Source organism: Dipteris shenzhenensis, chromosome 5 (assembly GCF_047967505.1).
Source record: "Dipteris shenzhenensis isolate YYH24624 ecotype China chromosome 5, Dip_SZ_1.0, whole genome shotgun sequence".
Lineage (NCBI taxonomy): Eukaryota > Viridiplantae > Streptophyta > Polypodiopsida > Gleicheniales > Dipteridaceae > Dipteris > Dipteris shenzhenensis.
Window position 1 is genome coordinate 57,555,617 of NC_141600.1, and position 16,069 is coordinate 57,571,685.

Below are 16,069 nucleotides of genomic sequence, written 5' to 3' on the forward strand. Positions count from 1 at the left end.
AGTTGGGTATTCCTTCTGTTGTTACACCTGGAGTAAGGAAGACAAGGGATGTTTTGAGAGCACCTGGTAGTGAGCCTATTTTACGCAGGTCTACCAGAGCTAGGTATGCTGTGGATAGGCTGAAATATGATGGATTTATAGCCATTCACTATGCCTATATGGTCAAAGTGATACATAAACTAGAACACACTTCTTTTGAGCAAGCCATGGGAAAAGAAAAATGGGAGAAAGCCATGGATGAAGAAATGGATGCCTTGGAAGCAAATGCTACATGGGAATTGGTGCCTTTGCCTAAAGACGTGCATTTATAGCACCGACTTGTTAGCTGCAGATGCGGTTGGTACAGTGCCCATGAATAATAGTTGGATGACAGCTATCTTTATGTACTCTAGTTAGTGGCTCAGTTAGTATGCCACCTTAGTTAGCTGAGTTTGGTTTGAGACCCACATATAGGGTTTACCTATTCTTTTGTACTGAGAGAGAGTTCTTTTGGCTTTCACAACTAAGAAGAGGAAAACTATTTTCAGCCTCCACCTTTGTGTATATTCCCCCATTGTGTATGTGAGAAAGCTGCAAGTGAGACTCCTTCCTTCTCTCCCACTCTCTTCACAACCAATAGAGGGGACCGTGTCCTCGTTTGGAAGGAACTCCTCTCTTGGGACCCCATTGCAAAGTCTTGGGTTGTCAGAGGTGGTTTCAACATGGTGGAGCTGCCTCCAGACAAAAGGGAAAGAGAGAAGGTGGCATTCATTCTTTGGAGAGAGCAGCTTGGAATGCCCTTCTCTTTCTTTACAGTGGCAACGACGCTTGGACAAATGATGCCTTTCATACTTTGTTGCATTCGCTCCTATTATCTTGGTCGAATAGGAGGTTCCATAATGCACATGCCTCTATATTGATGATTCTGCACACTTGACGGAGGAGGTTCGGTATGCATTGCACCAGGGGTTACAACCTTTGATCACTTTTTGGTGGTTCTTTTGATCTCTGAGCCTTACGAGAGGTGCCGCTCTGCTAGTATCAAGCTGTAGATGCATTGTATGTAGAGGAGGGCCTCACAAAGGATGTTTTGTAGATATGGTTTTCTCATTTGCAGGGTGGAGTGTCATCTGTGTCACATGTTGCATAAGCTTTGTTTGGTGTTAGTGATTTTAATTATGCCATTTCTAACATAGGAGACATGATATTCTCAAGTAGGAGAGGGGCCTCCATCAATAGTTAGCATCCCTATAGAGGGAAGAGAGGAAAAGGCCTACATATGCTTAGATTCATAAGTGCCTTGCTGCAACTGGGGCTCATATGCGAATTTTGTTAGAGCAAGAGCAAAGTATGCCTTTCATACACGGAAATCCTTCCGGACTTAGATGGGAGGAAGAGTCAATAAACTCTTTTTCTCTACTCTCGTCCAGAGACATGTTAGTGAGGATGTATCTTATCTTATTGACTCTAACGGGGCTTTGTAGACAAATATGATGCTATCATGCGGATTGCTACAGACTTTTATGGCTCCCTTCTCTTAGTAGATCCTAACTCACCTTCTAGAGATGATACCAGACATAGGGTATGGTAGAGTATTCCAATGTTGTGGTGAAACCACATATGATAGACTCACTTGATGCCCCTTTCACCAATTCAAAATTCAGGACTACACTACTTGGCCTGCACAAGGGCAAATGCCCGGGCTTGACAGATGGGCTGACACTTCCTATATTATTGCTTTTTGGGACATGATTGGGGACCATATTACCTCAGCCGTATAGGGAATTTGTGACTCTAGTACTATACTTGATTCACTTACAGTGGGTCTCATCCATCTTATCCCAAAGGAAGGTTGCAAAAATTTCATCTCCCAATGGAGATTCATCAGTTTGTTGGGATCCTTTTACAAGATTTTAACCAAATCTATCAGTCTACATTTGCAGACGGGTTTAAAGCATGGTAGAAGCATTTCTTATAATATTTCTTCTTTTTGGAAAACTTCATATTGGGCTATGGAGTGGCCAGCGCCTCACCATTCTACCCTTGGATTTTGGAAAAACATATGATAGAGTAGATTGGAGGTTCTTGGAGGATACACTTGCATGCTTTGGATTTTTAGATGCATGGATTAGAGAGGTTTCCTCATTATACAGGTCAGCCCACAGCCAAGTGCTTATCAGAGAGGAGAAAGGGGAGAGAGATTTTAGATTGCATATCAGTATGCCAGGGATGACCTCTTGCCCCCTTCTTGTATCTACTTATGGCTGAAGCAATGAGAAGATCTTTGAGATCCCATGCAGACATTATTGGGTTGATAATTCCCATCAGATAGGGTGAGGAGCTCTTGGATAGTGAATTGGCTGATGATACTGCTATCTTTTTGGATGCCATCACGCACAACCTTACATCTTTTAGAGCACACTTAGATTTGTTTTGTATTGTAGGAAGTGCACATATCGATTGGGACAAAACCAATAGCAATGAGGACACTCCAGCCTTGAGGCTGATTTTGGTTTTACTTGGATCTAGAGGGGTGTTTCCGTTAGGTACTTGGGCTGCTAGGTCGGTATGGGCATTTCTCCTCTGCAGCAAGTCACCCCTGTGTTGGAGAGTATCATGAAGAAGCTTCTTTTTTGGAGGGTGAGCCAAACTTGACCTTGATTCTAGGGTGGTGGATAACAAGGTCTTGTTGGCCACAACATGGTTTGTTTTCTCTTGTTGGTGCCTTTCTATGGATTGCATCACTCAATGTCGAAGGGGTGGGGGGTCCTACCACTTCCGAAAGTATTACCGGAGGCCTAGGGCCACTGGTGCGAGGAGCAATTAGGAAAGTGCCACTGGTGTCACCGATGGTGCATGCTAGACGATGTTGCCAACGAGGATAAAACAGATGAGAGTGAGAGATTGGGATCAAGTAGGAGTTTGAAGGCCACCTTCACCGTGGAATGATTCGACATGGGACGAGAAGAAGAGGTGTCGCCGAGGGCATGAGATCCGGCTGGAGGAGTGTAGTCCGAACCACCATGATCCTAACTGGATGTTGAAGCACTGCGAGATGAGATGGGTGAAGCTCCTTGTGACGGATGGACACGATCCTCTTTCGAAATCACCGTGATATCTGGTCGAGTATCTACTCGACGGCGTTTTGGACGTGGAATGTCTTCGGGGAAGTTCATGGAAGTCATGCCCTGGGAAACCTACGTGGGAAGAGGAGAAGACGCGGGTGTGGGATCACGATGAGCCTTGGAACTCATGGCATAGAAGAAAGTGAAGAGGGTATCCTTTGGTAGACGAGGCTTGTACTTCGGATGAGGGGGAGTGGTGTAGGAAAGATGAGGAGGAGGTAGACTAGGTTATGAGGAGGTGTGAAGGGACGACTGAGAGATGCACAAGAGGGGGGAGGGGAGGGAGGGTGTAGGAGAGGGGAGGGAAGGGAAGTGGAGGCCAAGAGGGCCAGATGGGGGTGCGTAGGAGAGGGGAGGGGAGCCCGAGAGGTGAAAAGGGGGGGTATGCATAGGAGGTGAGATAGGCGAGGCCGAGAGGGAGAGGCGAGGGAAGGGAGGAGGAGGCTGAGAGGGCAAAGGGGGCGGGGGGTTTGTGCGTAGGAGAGGCAAGAGAGGGGAGGGAGGCCAAGAGGGAGAGAGAGGGGTGGGCGTAGGATAGGGAGGGAGGGGAGGGGAGGCCGAGATGGAGAGGCGAGGGAGGGGAGGAGGAGGCTGAGAGGGTGAGGGGGGTGGGTGCACGTAGGAGAGGCGAGAGAGGGGAGGGGAGGCCAAGAGGCAGAGAGGGGGGGTGTGCGTAGAATAGGGAGGGAAGGGAGCAGAGGCTGAGATGGAGAGGGGAGGAGGAGTCTAAGAGGGTGAGGGGGGGGGTGCACGTCGGAGAGGTAAGAGAGGGGAGGGGAAGCCGAGAGGGAGAGAGGGGGGTGTGCGTAGGATAGGAGGGAGGGGAGGGGAGGCCGAGATGGAGAGGCGAGGGAGGGGAGGAGGTGGCTGAGAGGGTGAGAGGGGGGTGTGTGCGTAGGATAGGGAGGGGAGGAGGAGGCTGAGAGAGGTAGGGGGTGTGTGCGCATAGGAGAGGCAAGAGAGGGGAGGGGAGGCTGAGAGGGAGAGAGGGGGGAGATGTATAGGATAGGGAGGGTGGCGCAAGGGGATGGAAGAGAGTGGAGCAAGGGGTGGGTAGGAAGGAAGGGTGGCACAAGGGGAGGGAAGACGGTGAAGCCAGGGGGAGGGTGGAGCAAGGGGAGGGAAGAGGGTGGAGCAAAGGGGTCGGGTAGGAAGGGAGAGGGTGGCAAGAGGGGAAGAAGATGATGATAGGGAGGCACGTGAGCTGCCAAATGTTGCAAGAGAGCATAAAAAGTGCGAGTGGTGGCTGAAATAGAGGGGGGTGAGCTAAAAATAGCAAGGCTTGATAAAAATAGCCAGCTCTAATTGCTAAATATAGTGAGAGCTTGCCAATTTTAGCAAGTATCGCCGAAAATAGCAATCTTGACGGGTGGTCACTGGGATGACGAGGTGACAAGGTTGTCACTGGATGACCAAGTGACGAGGTTGTCACAAGGATAACCAAGTGACAAGGTTGTCACTGGGATGATGAGGTGACGAGGTTGTCACTGGGATGACGAGGTGGAGGTTGTCACTAGGATCACCAAGTAAAGAGGTTTTCACTGGGATGACGAGGTTGTCACTAGGATGACCAAGTGACGAGGTTGTCACAAGGATGACCAAGTGATGCGGTTGTCACTGGGATGACCAAGTGAAGAGGTTGTCACTGGGATGACGAGGCGACAAGGTTGTAATTGGGATGACAAGGTTGTCACTGGGATGACCAAGTGACGAGGTTGTCACTGGAATAACTAAGTGACAAGGTTGTCACATAGATGACCAAGTGATGCGGTTGTCAATGGGATGACCAAGTGAAGAGGTTATCATCACTCGGATGACGAGGTGACAAGGTTGTCACTGGGATGACGAGGTTGTCTCACTGGGATGACCAATTGATGAGGTTGTCATTGGGATGTCGAGGTGACGAGGTTGTCACAAGATGACCCATTGACAATGAGATGACTAAGTTGAATATGGTGAAAGGGGTGACAAGGCTGTCATAGGAATGACCAAGTGACACGAGTGTCCATGGCGAAACGGGGTGACAAGGTTGTAGCTGTGATAACAAGGGTGAACAGAGTGAAGAGTGTGTGAACAGGGTGAAAGGGGATGAAGTGGGTGACAAGAGTGTTCATGGTGAAACGGGGTGACAAGGTTGTCACTGGAATAACCAAGGTGAATAGAGTAAAGAGTGTGTGAACAGGGTGAAAGGGGATGGAGTGGGTGACAAGAGTGTTCATGGTGAAACGGGGTGACAATCAGGTGGCAACCTTGTCATTCCCTTTCACACACTCTTCATTCCCTTTCACCCTGTTCACAAACTCTTCAATCTTGTCACCCCAGATATCACAGTGACAACCTTGTCCCCCTGCTTCACCATGTTCACTCTTGTCACTTGGTCATTCCAGTGACAACCTTGTCACCCCCTTTCACAATGTTCAACTTAGTCATCTCCTTGTCACTGGGTCATTCCAGTGCAACCTTCTCACCTCGTTTCACCATGAACACTCTTATCACCCACTTCATCCCCTTCCACCCTATGCACACACTCTTTACTCTGTTCACCTTGGTTATCACAGTGACAAGGTGATCAAGGTGACAAGCATGAACATGGTGAAAAGGGGTGAGAAGGTTGTCACTCACATGACCAAGGTGAGAGAGAGTATAACACCTTTAAAATAATGATAATGATAATAATAATTATTATAATATATACGAAAATGACCATATACTTCCGTACCCTAGATCCATTTACGGGTGCAAATAACTTTTGCCTTCCAAGGTGGCCAAGTAAACACCGCCACTTGGAATAACTTTGGTGATGTAGAAAGGACCTGTCCACCCACTAATGAACTTAGGCTTATGCTTCAGGAGCTTACTGGAATATAACAAGACCAAGTCACCAACTTTGAACTCCCTCTTTTCGAGGTTCCTGTCATGCCATGCTTTCTACCTCTTATGCCATACTTCCTGTGCAAGGATCGCTTCACAACATTGTTCGTCATCCAAGGCTTCAAGATCCCATAATCGCTCAAGTGTGCATGCCTCCAAGTTATCATTTATCTATGCCATGACCCTAGTAGTCTTCATGTGAAATTCATAGGGCATAACCGCCTCCAAGCCGTAAACTAGTTGAAATGGTGAGTACCCAATGCTGGCCTTGTATGTTGTCCTGTAGGCGACAAGAGCGGCTAGTAGTAGAACATCCCAAGCCGCCAAGGAATGAAGACATAAATGAGCCACAATATAGTACATGGTCTGATTGGAGCTCTCAGCCAAGCCATTGGCTTGAGGGTAGTATGAACGAGATGTTTTGTGAATAATTTGTAGTTGGGTGATGAGGTCAGCAATGACATCGTTGAAAAAATGGGTACCTTTGTCACTCATCAATTCCATAGGAAATCCAAACCTAGAGGTGATCTGATCATACAAGAATGAGGCCACGACTTGAGCAGTACATGTCTTCACGGCCTTAGCCTCCACCCACTTGGTGCCATAGTCTGTAGCAACCAGGGCATACTTGTTCCCTCTTCGAGTGGCAGGAGAGATGGGTCCAACAAAATCCAATCCCCATCTATAGAAGTGTGGTACAGGGCTGGATGGCTGAAGGGGAAGGTACTCCTGTCATTTAGGCTTTGGTCCACCTCTTTGACATAAGTTGCAGCGGCGCACATAGGCATAGCAGTCTTGGAACAGCAGCTTTGGCCACCACAACCCTGAGCGCATTATCTTTCTAGCAATGGCTTCTAGTGCAATATGACCAACCCCCATACCTCAGTGATCCTCTTCAAGGATGGCTTGTGTTTTGTGAGGGAGCATGCACCGCCTCAAGATGTGGTCTTTCCCCAGCTTGTACAGATGTCCTACAATCAGTTTGAAAGGAGCAACCTAAACAATCTGTCGCTGCTTTTGTGCTGGGGTTAGCACTTTGGGGAACTCGCCTATAGACAACAAATGTACAATGTTTGCATACCATGGTGGGAAGCAGTCGACCGGAAACAAGCAATCATCTTTTAGTACTGTGACCCGACATGAAAGAGGCCCACATCCGGTAGGTCATCATCAACTCTTGTGGTTGCTTCATCTGAGGAGATTCATGACAAATGATGTGCAAGTTGATGCAATCGGCATGCTCTCACTAGGATGTCAAAGTACTCTTGAAAAAGAAGAAGTATCCACCTGCTCAGTCTCCCCCCAAGCGTGGGTTTGTTCAACAAGTATTTGAGAGCTCGATGATTAGTAATGATAATAAACTCACTACCCAAGATATAGTGCTGGTATTTTGTCATGGCATAGACCATGCCCATGCACTTGTGTTCAGTTTCTTTCTGCTCCGTTGAGTTGCCTGCTCGAGAAGTACACAGGTAGGTCCAGTTTGTGCTCTTCATCTGGTTGGGCCAATATCGTGCCAATTGCCAGCCCACTTGCATGTACATGTACATGGAAAACAACATCCCATTGGCAATGCCGCAAGATGGGCGCCTTTACTACACAGTCCTTGAGATTGTCAAATGCAAGTTGCTGAGGTGCGGACCAGATGAGGGATTGTTCCTGGCAAAGGAGTTATGTCAGTGCCACTGCTATGTCGGCATAGAACCGGATGAATCTTCTACAATAACCCACATGTTCCAAAAAGGACTTGACTTCTCGGGGTGTGCAAGAAAGAGACAAGGTCAATATCACCTCCACCTTCGCTAGGTCCGTGGTCATTCCCTCAGCCGAGACAATGTGGCCAAGGAGATGCAAGGCGAGGAAGAATTTGTCAGGATTTAAACACAACCTAGCTTCTCTGCACTCTTACCATTGAACACCAAGAAGTCATCCAAGAATCCTCAAGAAACTTCCTGATGTTCTCCTAGAAGAGTTTTTGCGACAAGACGTTGAAACGTTGCCGGCGCATTGCACAGACCAAAGGGCATCATTTGGCAAGCATACGTTCCCCATTGGGTGACGAAGGTAGTCTTTAACTGATATTTCTCTCTGCCCTGCCGAACCTGGTTGTACCCACTGTATCCATCCATGAAGGAGTATAGAGCATGACCAGCTACGGTTTCTAGCACCCTTTCAGTGAAAGGGGAGAGGGAAGGCACTTGACAGAGGGGGATCGGTATGCATTGCTGCGGGGGTTTCCACCTCAGACCATTTCCCTGTTGTTCTGGCTATCTCAGAGCCTCACTTGAGAGGCCGATCTGCCAGCATCAGGATCCCAGATGCCGTTTACACAGAGGAGGACCTTACAGAGGCAGCCCTACGGGTATGGTTTGCTCATGTCCAGGGAGGGCAGCCACATCCTTCACATTTAGCCGCTGCCCTCTCTGGTATTAGCGACTTTTACTGCTCAGTTGCTTCTACCAGGAGACGAGATATTCTCAGACGTGAGATTGGTGTTCGCCAGCAGTTAGCAGCTTTGCAGAGGGAAGAGCAGAAACGGCCTTCAGATGCTTGGATTCAGGAGCGCCTTGCTGCAGCGAGGGCTCACTTGCAGTTATTGCTTGATCAGAGAGCAGAGTATGCCTTTCATGCACGGGAGTCCTTCTGGATTCAGATGGGTGGTAGAGTCAATAAACACTTCTTCTCTACTCTTGGCCCTAGACATAGTAGAGAGAGTGTATCTCAGCTTATTGACTCACATGGGGTTTTACAGACAGAGCCAGATGACGTCTTACGCATAGCTTCAGATTTCTATGCCACCCTCCTTACTGCTGATCCTGAGACACACGATATAGAGGATGCTAGACAGGCTATTTGGCAGAGTATCCCAGTGTTGGTGAATCCGGATATGCATGTTCTACTTGACGCACCTTTCACCAACACAGAGTTCAGGACTGCACTTTCAGCCCTTCACAAGGGCAAGTGCCCAGGTTTAGATGGCCTCACTCCGTCTTTTTTCATTGCATTTTGGGATATGATTGGAGACTATATTACTTCAGCCATGCAGGCCATTTGGGACTCTGGCGAGATGCCTGAATCGCTTACAGAGGGCCTCATCCACCTTATCCCAAAAGGAGGTAGCAGAAATTTATTGTCCCAGTGGAGGCCTATCACACTTCTGGGGACTTGTTACAAGATTCTGGCCAAGGCTATCAGCCTCTGATTGCAGCCACTTCTCCCTGATCTTATCCACGACACTCAGACGGGATTTGTGCATGGCAGAAGTATTTTTGATAACATTTTTTCTTTTTGGGAAGCTTCAGAGTGGGCCGTGCAGAGTGGCCAGAATCTTGCCATTCTACTGTTGGATTTTGAAAAAGCTTATGACAGAGTAGATTGGAGTTTTTTGGAGGGCACCCTACTACGCTTTGGATTCACTGATGTTTGGATCAGAGGTGTTTCCTCTTTGTACAGATCAGCCCATAGCCAGGTACTTATTGGTGGGGTAAGGGGTGAGAGATTTCAGATTTCGAGATCAGTCCGTCAGGGATGCCCCCTTGCTCCTTTCCTTTTTTTATTCGTGGCCGAAGCTATGAGCATCTATGTTAGATCTCAAGCTGACATCTTTGGGCTGAGACTTCCTATCAGAAGAGAAGAGGAGCTGCTTGACAGTGAGTTGGCTGATGACACAGCAATTTATTTGGGTGCCTCTCCACAGACATTGACTTCTTTCAGGACAGCATTGGATTTATTTTGCTTGGCGGCAGGGGCGCAGATAAATTGGCATAAATCCAATGGCTTTTGGATCAGTGATGAGGACACTCCAGTTTGGGGACTTGACATAGGGTTCACTTGGGTTCAGAGGGGTGTGCCTATCAGGTATTTGGGCTGCCAGGTCGGCTTGGGTATTTCTACCACGCAGCAGTTTGCTCCCGTGTTGGAGAGCATCAGAAGGAAGCTTCTCTTTTGGAGCTCAGCCAAGCTGGATCTTGCCTCTAGAGTTGTGGTGGTCAACCAGGTCCTCTTGGCCACGGCCTGGTTTATTTGTTCATGTTGGTGCCGTTCTAGGGACTGCATCATTCAGCTCAGAAGACCGATCAGGAACTTTCTCTGGAGTGGGCTTGATGGCACAGCAGATGCCTTAGCCAGAGTGGCTTGGGAGACCCTCATCCTGAGTCTGCTTTTCAGCCTATCAGGGTCGTAGGCCTTTTCATGCAGGGATCAGCTTCAGAGTGGTTCTTAGACCCTGACCCCCAGTTACTCTCCACCGGGTTTTGGCTCTATGGAGGAGTTCCCATCAGGTATTTACAGTGGGACCCCGGAGAGTGGGAGTGGATTGACGCGGGGCATCGAGAGAAGACCATCCCCTTCTTTCGTTACACGGTCAGTAATGCCAGGAGATTTCAGCTCAGTAGTAGAGGTTGGAGACCCTCCAGAGTTCCTCATTGGGAGACTTTTGGTATTACTGCGGATCAGCAGAGGTACTTTTGGAGGAGGCTCTGGAAATCCCACAGGAATAGAAAGATCACTATCTTCTTTTGGCTTTCTGTTCATGGAGGGATTGCAGTGAACCTTTGGAGGTCCAGATTCGGAGCCGACCCTACTTGCCCTCGTTGCCTTTCTGCTTCGGAGTCTATTCAGCATTGCTTATGGGATTGCAGACAGGCGAGATTGATTTGGATGGGGATAGCCAGGATCTTCAGTCACTTTGCCCATTCCCCACTCTTTATGACTTGGGGCTCGGTGGCTTGGCTTTCTCTTACAGGACCTCAGGTTTTCTATGAGGGACTTGACTCCTCCCGGGCCATTTCAGTTCGACATCATCGGGTTGAGCTCTGCTCGTTGGATGTGGTTACACACCGTCCTTTTACAGCTGTACATGCCTCTGTGGATACTTCTTGGGAGATTATAGCGAGCATAGCAGCCTAGCATATCTGGAGATCCAGATGCACAGAGGCTATGGAGGGTACTCAGGTTCATCCCTCGCACACATTGGCTAGTATCTGGACAGACATCGTACACACTCTGATGGCCGTATGGACGGGTATGCAGGGGGACTCCCGTGCAGCCTCAGCTAGGAGGGCTTCTTTCTTCAGGGAATGGAAGGATTCTCCTTTCTTCTCTGAATCTACTACAGGGTTGAGATGGCACTTTCAGCCTCAGCCTTGGTTTCTTTCCACCTCACTCTGAGGGGGTTTTTTTTATTATCCTCATGATTTCATGATGTATTCCGCTTTGAGCTTGCTCTCGCGGGTTTTTGTTCTTACTTAATAGAAGTCTTTTTCATGGAAAAAAAAAAGGGGAGAGGGAACCTATCCCGGCATGTGGCTGCATTCAAACTCCTATAGTTGACACAAACACAGAGTTTGTGAGTCTCTCTTTTGGGCACCACTACAATGCCACTGACCCATTCAGAGTAGTCAACAGGATAGATCAACCCTGCTTGCTCCATCTTTTGGACATCAGCATGGACAGCCTTGCCATAGTTAGGATTCATGTGATATGGTCCCTTGATCACCGGGTCTGGTTCTGGATATAGATCGATGCGATGTTCCATGAACTCAGATGGTACTATCTTTAAATCCTTATATGACCAGGCAAAGACATCGACATACTCTTAAAAAAAGTCAAACAATGCATCAAGGAGATAATCATGCTCCCAGACCCAACTGGCTACCTTGAGATGTCGCAGTTTTGGTCCTCTATCCCAATGTTGAGATACCTCCAATCCCGAGCATGGTCAACTTGGGGTATGCTTGTTGATGTGTAGTTGTTTCGTTCCTCTGCTTCCATTGCTTGGTGCGTAGGGGTAACATCCAAAGGAAAATCCCCCGCTACTACTTCCATCCAAGACCTCGGAAAGGATGGCTGGGTGTCTTCTTGAAATGATTGACATGTGGAGGCAGCACTTGGGGCCATCTTCTTTGTGCCTCTTTGTGCTTGCTTGAGGATTCCTCTGTATGGTAGTCCTTCCACCTCATATGTCTTGTGTTGTTGGGAGGTCATCTTCTGACGGGTATAAGTCGAGTAGAGCAAGGTCTGTGACATCTTCTTCTCCTTGTGTCTTGTGGGATTGCCCGTCACGTCTGAATTTCCAGACTTTAGTGAGAATGTGAAAGGTTCCTCCAAGTTGTCTAGTCTCCTGGCCCCTCCTAGGTTGGTTAGTATGCACAATGGAGTCAACTATCCTTCCAAGAGTCATCTCCGGCACCACCGGCCTTCAGGTAACATTAATAAGTATGTGGTCATCCTCTTCTTCGGTATTGGAGGAATCCCATGGGTCGATGGCCTCTGCAATTCCAAGAGCGTCTCCTGCAATACCATCAGTTTCTATTCCAGTCTCATCACTATTCAGCCAGTTCATCATTCTCCTGTATAGCACTATTAGTCTCATCAGATTTCTCTTCCTCCTCTATTGTCGTGAGGCATCCATGTCGTGTGTCTCCATTGCTGCATCATGGTCCTGTCTTTGAGTCACCCCACTGACCTCTCCACCACCTTGTCTGGTACTTGTGGTCATCATCCGCTGCTGATACACGTGGGGATTATTACAAAGACCAAAAAGCATCCGTTCATACATTAGATCAGCCAAACTAGGTGCAGATGCTTCCTGGCTTACCTCTTGCACCGCCGTCCATGAAGTACCAAGATGGGCTTCAGGATCCTCTCGTGGGCATAACTCCACCATGTTGATGGCTAAGGATCCCAGGCCCCCCCACCCAATCCAAGATGACAAGTTCTTCCTCGTCTGGTCCAATAAGTACGTCAAGCTCTCACCATCATCTCGGGCTGCTGTTGCATAGGTTTCGTCTTGGAAGGGTGAGTCCTCCACATAGGCCAACTCTTCTTTTCGTATGGGCCAATCCCAAGTGCCCATTGCTCATCCTCCACCCCTACTTCTTCAAAATCCTCTTCCCTAAGTTCCACAGGTCGGTGACGAGCCCTACCAGTAATCATATCTATTTCCATGGATGTGGATCCCAAGGGCAGCCGAACCTCATCACTTGACCAATCTTGAATAGCTCTTGCCGAACGCAACCATGGTCTACCGAGAAGTGGAGGATACTTCTGCTCACCCTCCGTTATATCAAGTACAATAATTGGACAAGAATGTAACTCCCCCAATCTTCACGTGAACACCTTTGACTGCCCCCATAGGCTTCACCTTACGTTGATCAGCCACGTGCACCTGAAAATGAACGTCACTCGTCAATTTTAAACCCAGTTGTTGGAGCGTACCTTTTGGGATGATGTTCACAGCTGCCCCACCATCCAAGAAGACGTCTCTCAGCTCCACCCAATTGATTTCCACCTTGATCTTGGGAATTTGTTCACACGTGAGAGTAGCATAGGCTGAGCAGTGATCTGGCATCAGCCCGTTGTGAACTGGTACTATCTCTAGTGTGGGTCCGCCCTGAACAGATCCTCTTTGCCGACCTCCTAGCATGCGATTTAGGAATGCGATAGTCTGATGCTTGATCTGTGGAAACAATAGACAAAGTTGTCATAGGGTTGATGTTGAGGTCTGAAATCCATCAGATCTTCAATCAAAGAATAGGGCTGGATAGTAGCAGTAGCCTTTTGTTCCCCCATCCGCCGAGCTTCTGACCGAGGGTCGAAGCTCGAGTGAGGAAGAGAATGTAACTCTAAATTTTGAATCAGTGTCTCTTCCATCACCTGCTTCTTCTTTTCGGGTCTCACCCCCATCTCCTTCTCTTTGTTGAGTGTTCTTCCTGAGGAGAAAGTGGATATGACTTCTTGTGCCTCCTTCTCACACTTTTGTCCTATAGTTGTCACCTCCATTGCAAACCTCACTATTTTGGACTTGCGGCAAGGAAATTGAGGTTTGTGGATGTTGGTACCTCTGCCTGCACCTCCACGTCCACCTCAGAACCCACCTCGCCTACCGTGTTGATAAGGGGATCCATATCCACCCCTTGACATAGGTGGTTGATACTGTGCATTGTAGGGCGAAGGATAGAAGTATGGAGCCCCAATCTGATTGGGAGGGGGAGCTTGGAGAAAAGGAGGATTAGGAAGTAGTGGAGGTGGAATAGTAGGAGGGGTAGGTGGTTCAGGTGCCTTCCCAAGGGCAAGAACTAGGGGTACTGGTCCCGAAGTGGTCGGTGTGCAACTCTGTTGACTGTAGCCACCAAAGGTTCCCTAGTCGGATACTCTGGTAGAAGCGTCTACACTCGGAGGCATCATGTCCATGAATTTCACAAAATGTGCAAAAGGAGATCGAAGTGGGTACCTTACGCTTTGAGGGACATTCCCAGTAGCCATGGCAAGAAACCTTGTTGCAGTCAATGCACTAGAGGCCACTTCTTATCTGCGCTTCAAAGGGTGACTATCCATCCACCCTTGTTCTATCTTTCAGACCTTCTTTGATTTCTTCTAACTCTTTCTTGAGTTGTTGCCATGCCAGTGAGCCCTCTTCTCTTGAAAGCTCGACAGCGACGGTTGAAGTGCATGTTGAGGCAAAACTGAACTGGGGCTGTCGTTCCATCTTCAGCGCTTCCCCCAAGAAGTTGTAGTGAGGCATGCTATGGGAGTTTGTTGGCCAGCCTTATAGCAATGGTGGAAGGTAACGCCTTCAAAAACTACCCCTTCATGACGGCATTGATGGGTAGCACATACATCTTTGCAGCCAGGACCCTCATCCTTGTGCACATCTTCGAGATGCGTTCGCCCGCCAAGTTTCATGGTATGAGTGGACAACTCCTAGACAATCATATGTTCGAACTTTTCCAACTTGAAAGTGCATAAGAATTCCTCCCTTAGGTCTTTTCAAATCTGGAAATGGTATGGGGCAAACTGATTGTACCATACATCAGTAACATTCTCCAATGACGAGGGGAAGATGTGAAGGAAGACATGCTTGTTCTCCACACCTTTAGCTCTACATGCAGTGAGGAATTTCATTACATGAGCGTCTGCATCCTCGTGGGGGTGGCCTTTGAACTTTTGAGTCTTCACATGGACCTTGTTGAGTAACTCGAGAAGTCTAGCTCTTTCTGCAGGACTGGAGAACCGCCACCCCCACCCCCACCCTAGAGGCTGAAGCATGTGCAAGAGTTGTAGGGCCATCCGTTATGCATAGCTCTGGGTTCCTACCAAATCTTACTTCCACATCTATCCCACTCGAGGGTACCTTTGCTCTGGCTATGCCTTTACCTACCATAAAGGTTTCATCTCCATTTCCATCTACACCTATGCTACCTTTTCCACTACCTCCTTCTTTCCAAACTTCCTACTCATCCGACATGACTTCAACTCTGTCCCTCTCTTTCCCAACTGCTCTCCCATCCTCTGTAAGCCCCATATCTCCTATGTTCTCACCCTTTCCCTCAGCAACACCGAGGCCCTCCGCGTATGCAGTACCATCTGTGTACACTTCCTCTATGGCTACATCAGCAGTGACTTCCCCATTGTGGTTCTCTGCAGGAGGTGTTGTGTTTTGTCCTCTGTAGCACCCACACTCATTACAGCTCCTTAGCAGCTTGACCAACAGATGTCAAGTCGGGAGCAGAGTGAGTCACCACTCTTGCAAAAGTGGTCATTGATAAAGACATCGTTGCAAGAGGAGAGGAGCTGTCTTGACCTTGATGAGTCAATGAGGAGCCTTCGGCCTTCGTACCTTTCTCTTTCACCCACTCTCCACTTTGTACTTCTTCTTCTCTAGAGTCCGTATCTGACCACCAAGGATCCTGTTGATCCAAGTCATTAAGAGTGTCGATCAAGTTACTTGCTTTGGCTACCGCTCCAATGGGCTCACTTTATGCTCACCCTGAGGACTTCGCGAACTTCCATTGCACATAATGCTTCTTGTATTGGGTTTGGTCTGTGGGAAGTCTTTTCTCCACCCTCCTCAAGTACCTCCTAGCTCTCTCACTAGCTCCTTCAAACGATTCAGAACTACTCGGCATAAGGCCTCTCTCTAGGACCCTAGAATACCACTTCACTCATGCTACTCAACACCAGTAGTTTCCCACCGTGATTGCCATAAATTGTTTTTTTTTTTTTTTGCAAAAAAGAGACTTTTTTTTGGGCAATAAGAGACTTCTATTAAGTATTAAAGAAAACCGTTAGAGCAAGCTCCATACGGGATACAT

General features: G+C 48.2%; 1 protein-coding gene across 1 annotated transcript in view; it reads right to left on the reverse strand.

Annotated features, from left to right (window-relative positions):
* The window catches only part of LOC147902238 (uncharacterized), a 46,635-nt gene extending 43,349 nt beyond the window's left edge, over positions 1-3,286 (reverse strand). Inside the window, exon 1 of the mRNA XM_087374812.1 lies at positions 2,913-3,286. Coding sequence (XP_087230938.1) covers positions 2,913-2,936 — 24 coding nt within the window. The 5' untranslated portion in view covers positions 2,937-3,286. The remainder of the gene's footprint in view (positions 1-2,912) is intronic.
* Positions 3,287-16,069: the final 12,783 nt, after the last annotated feature.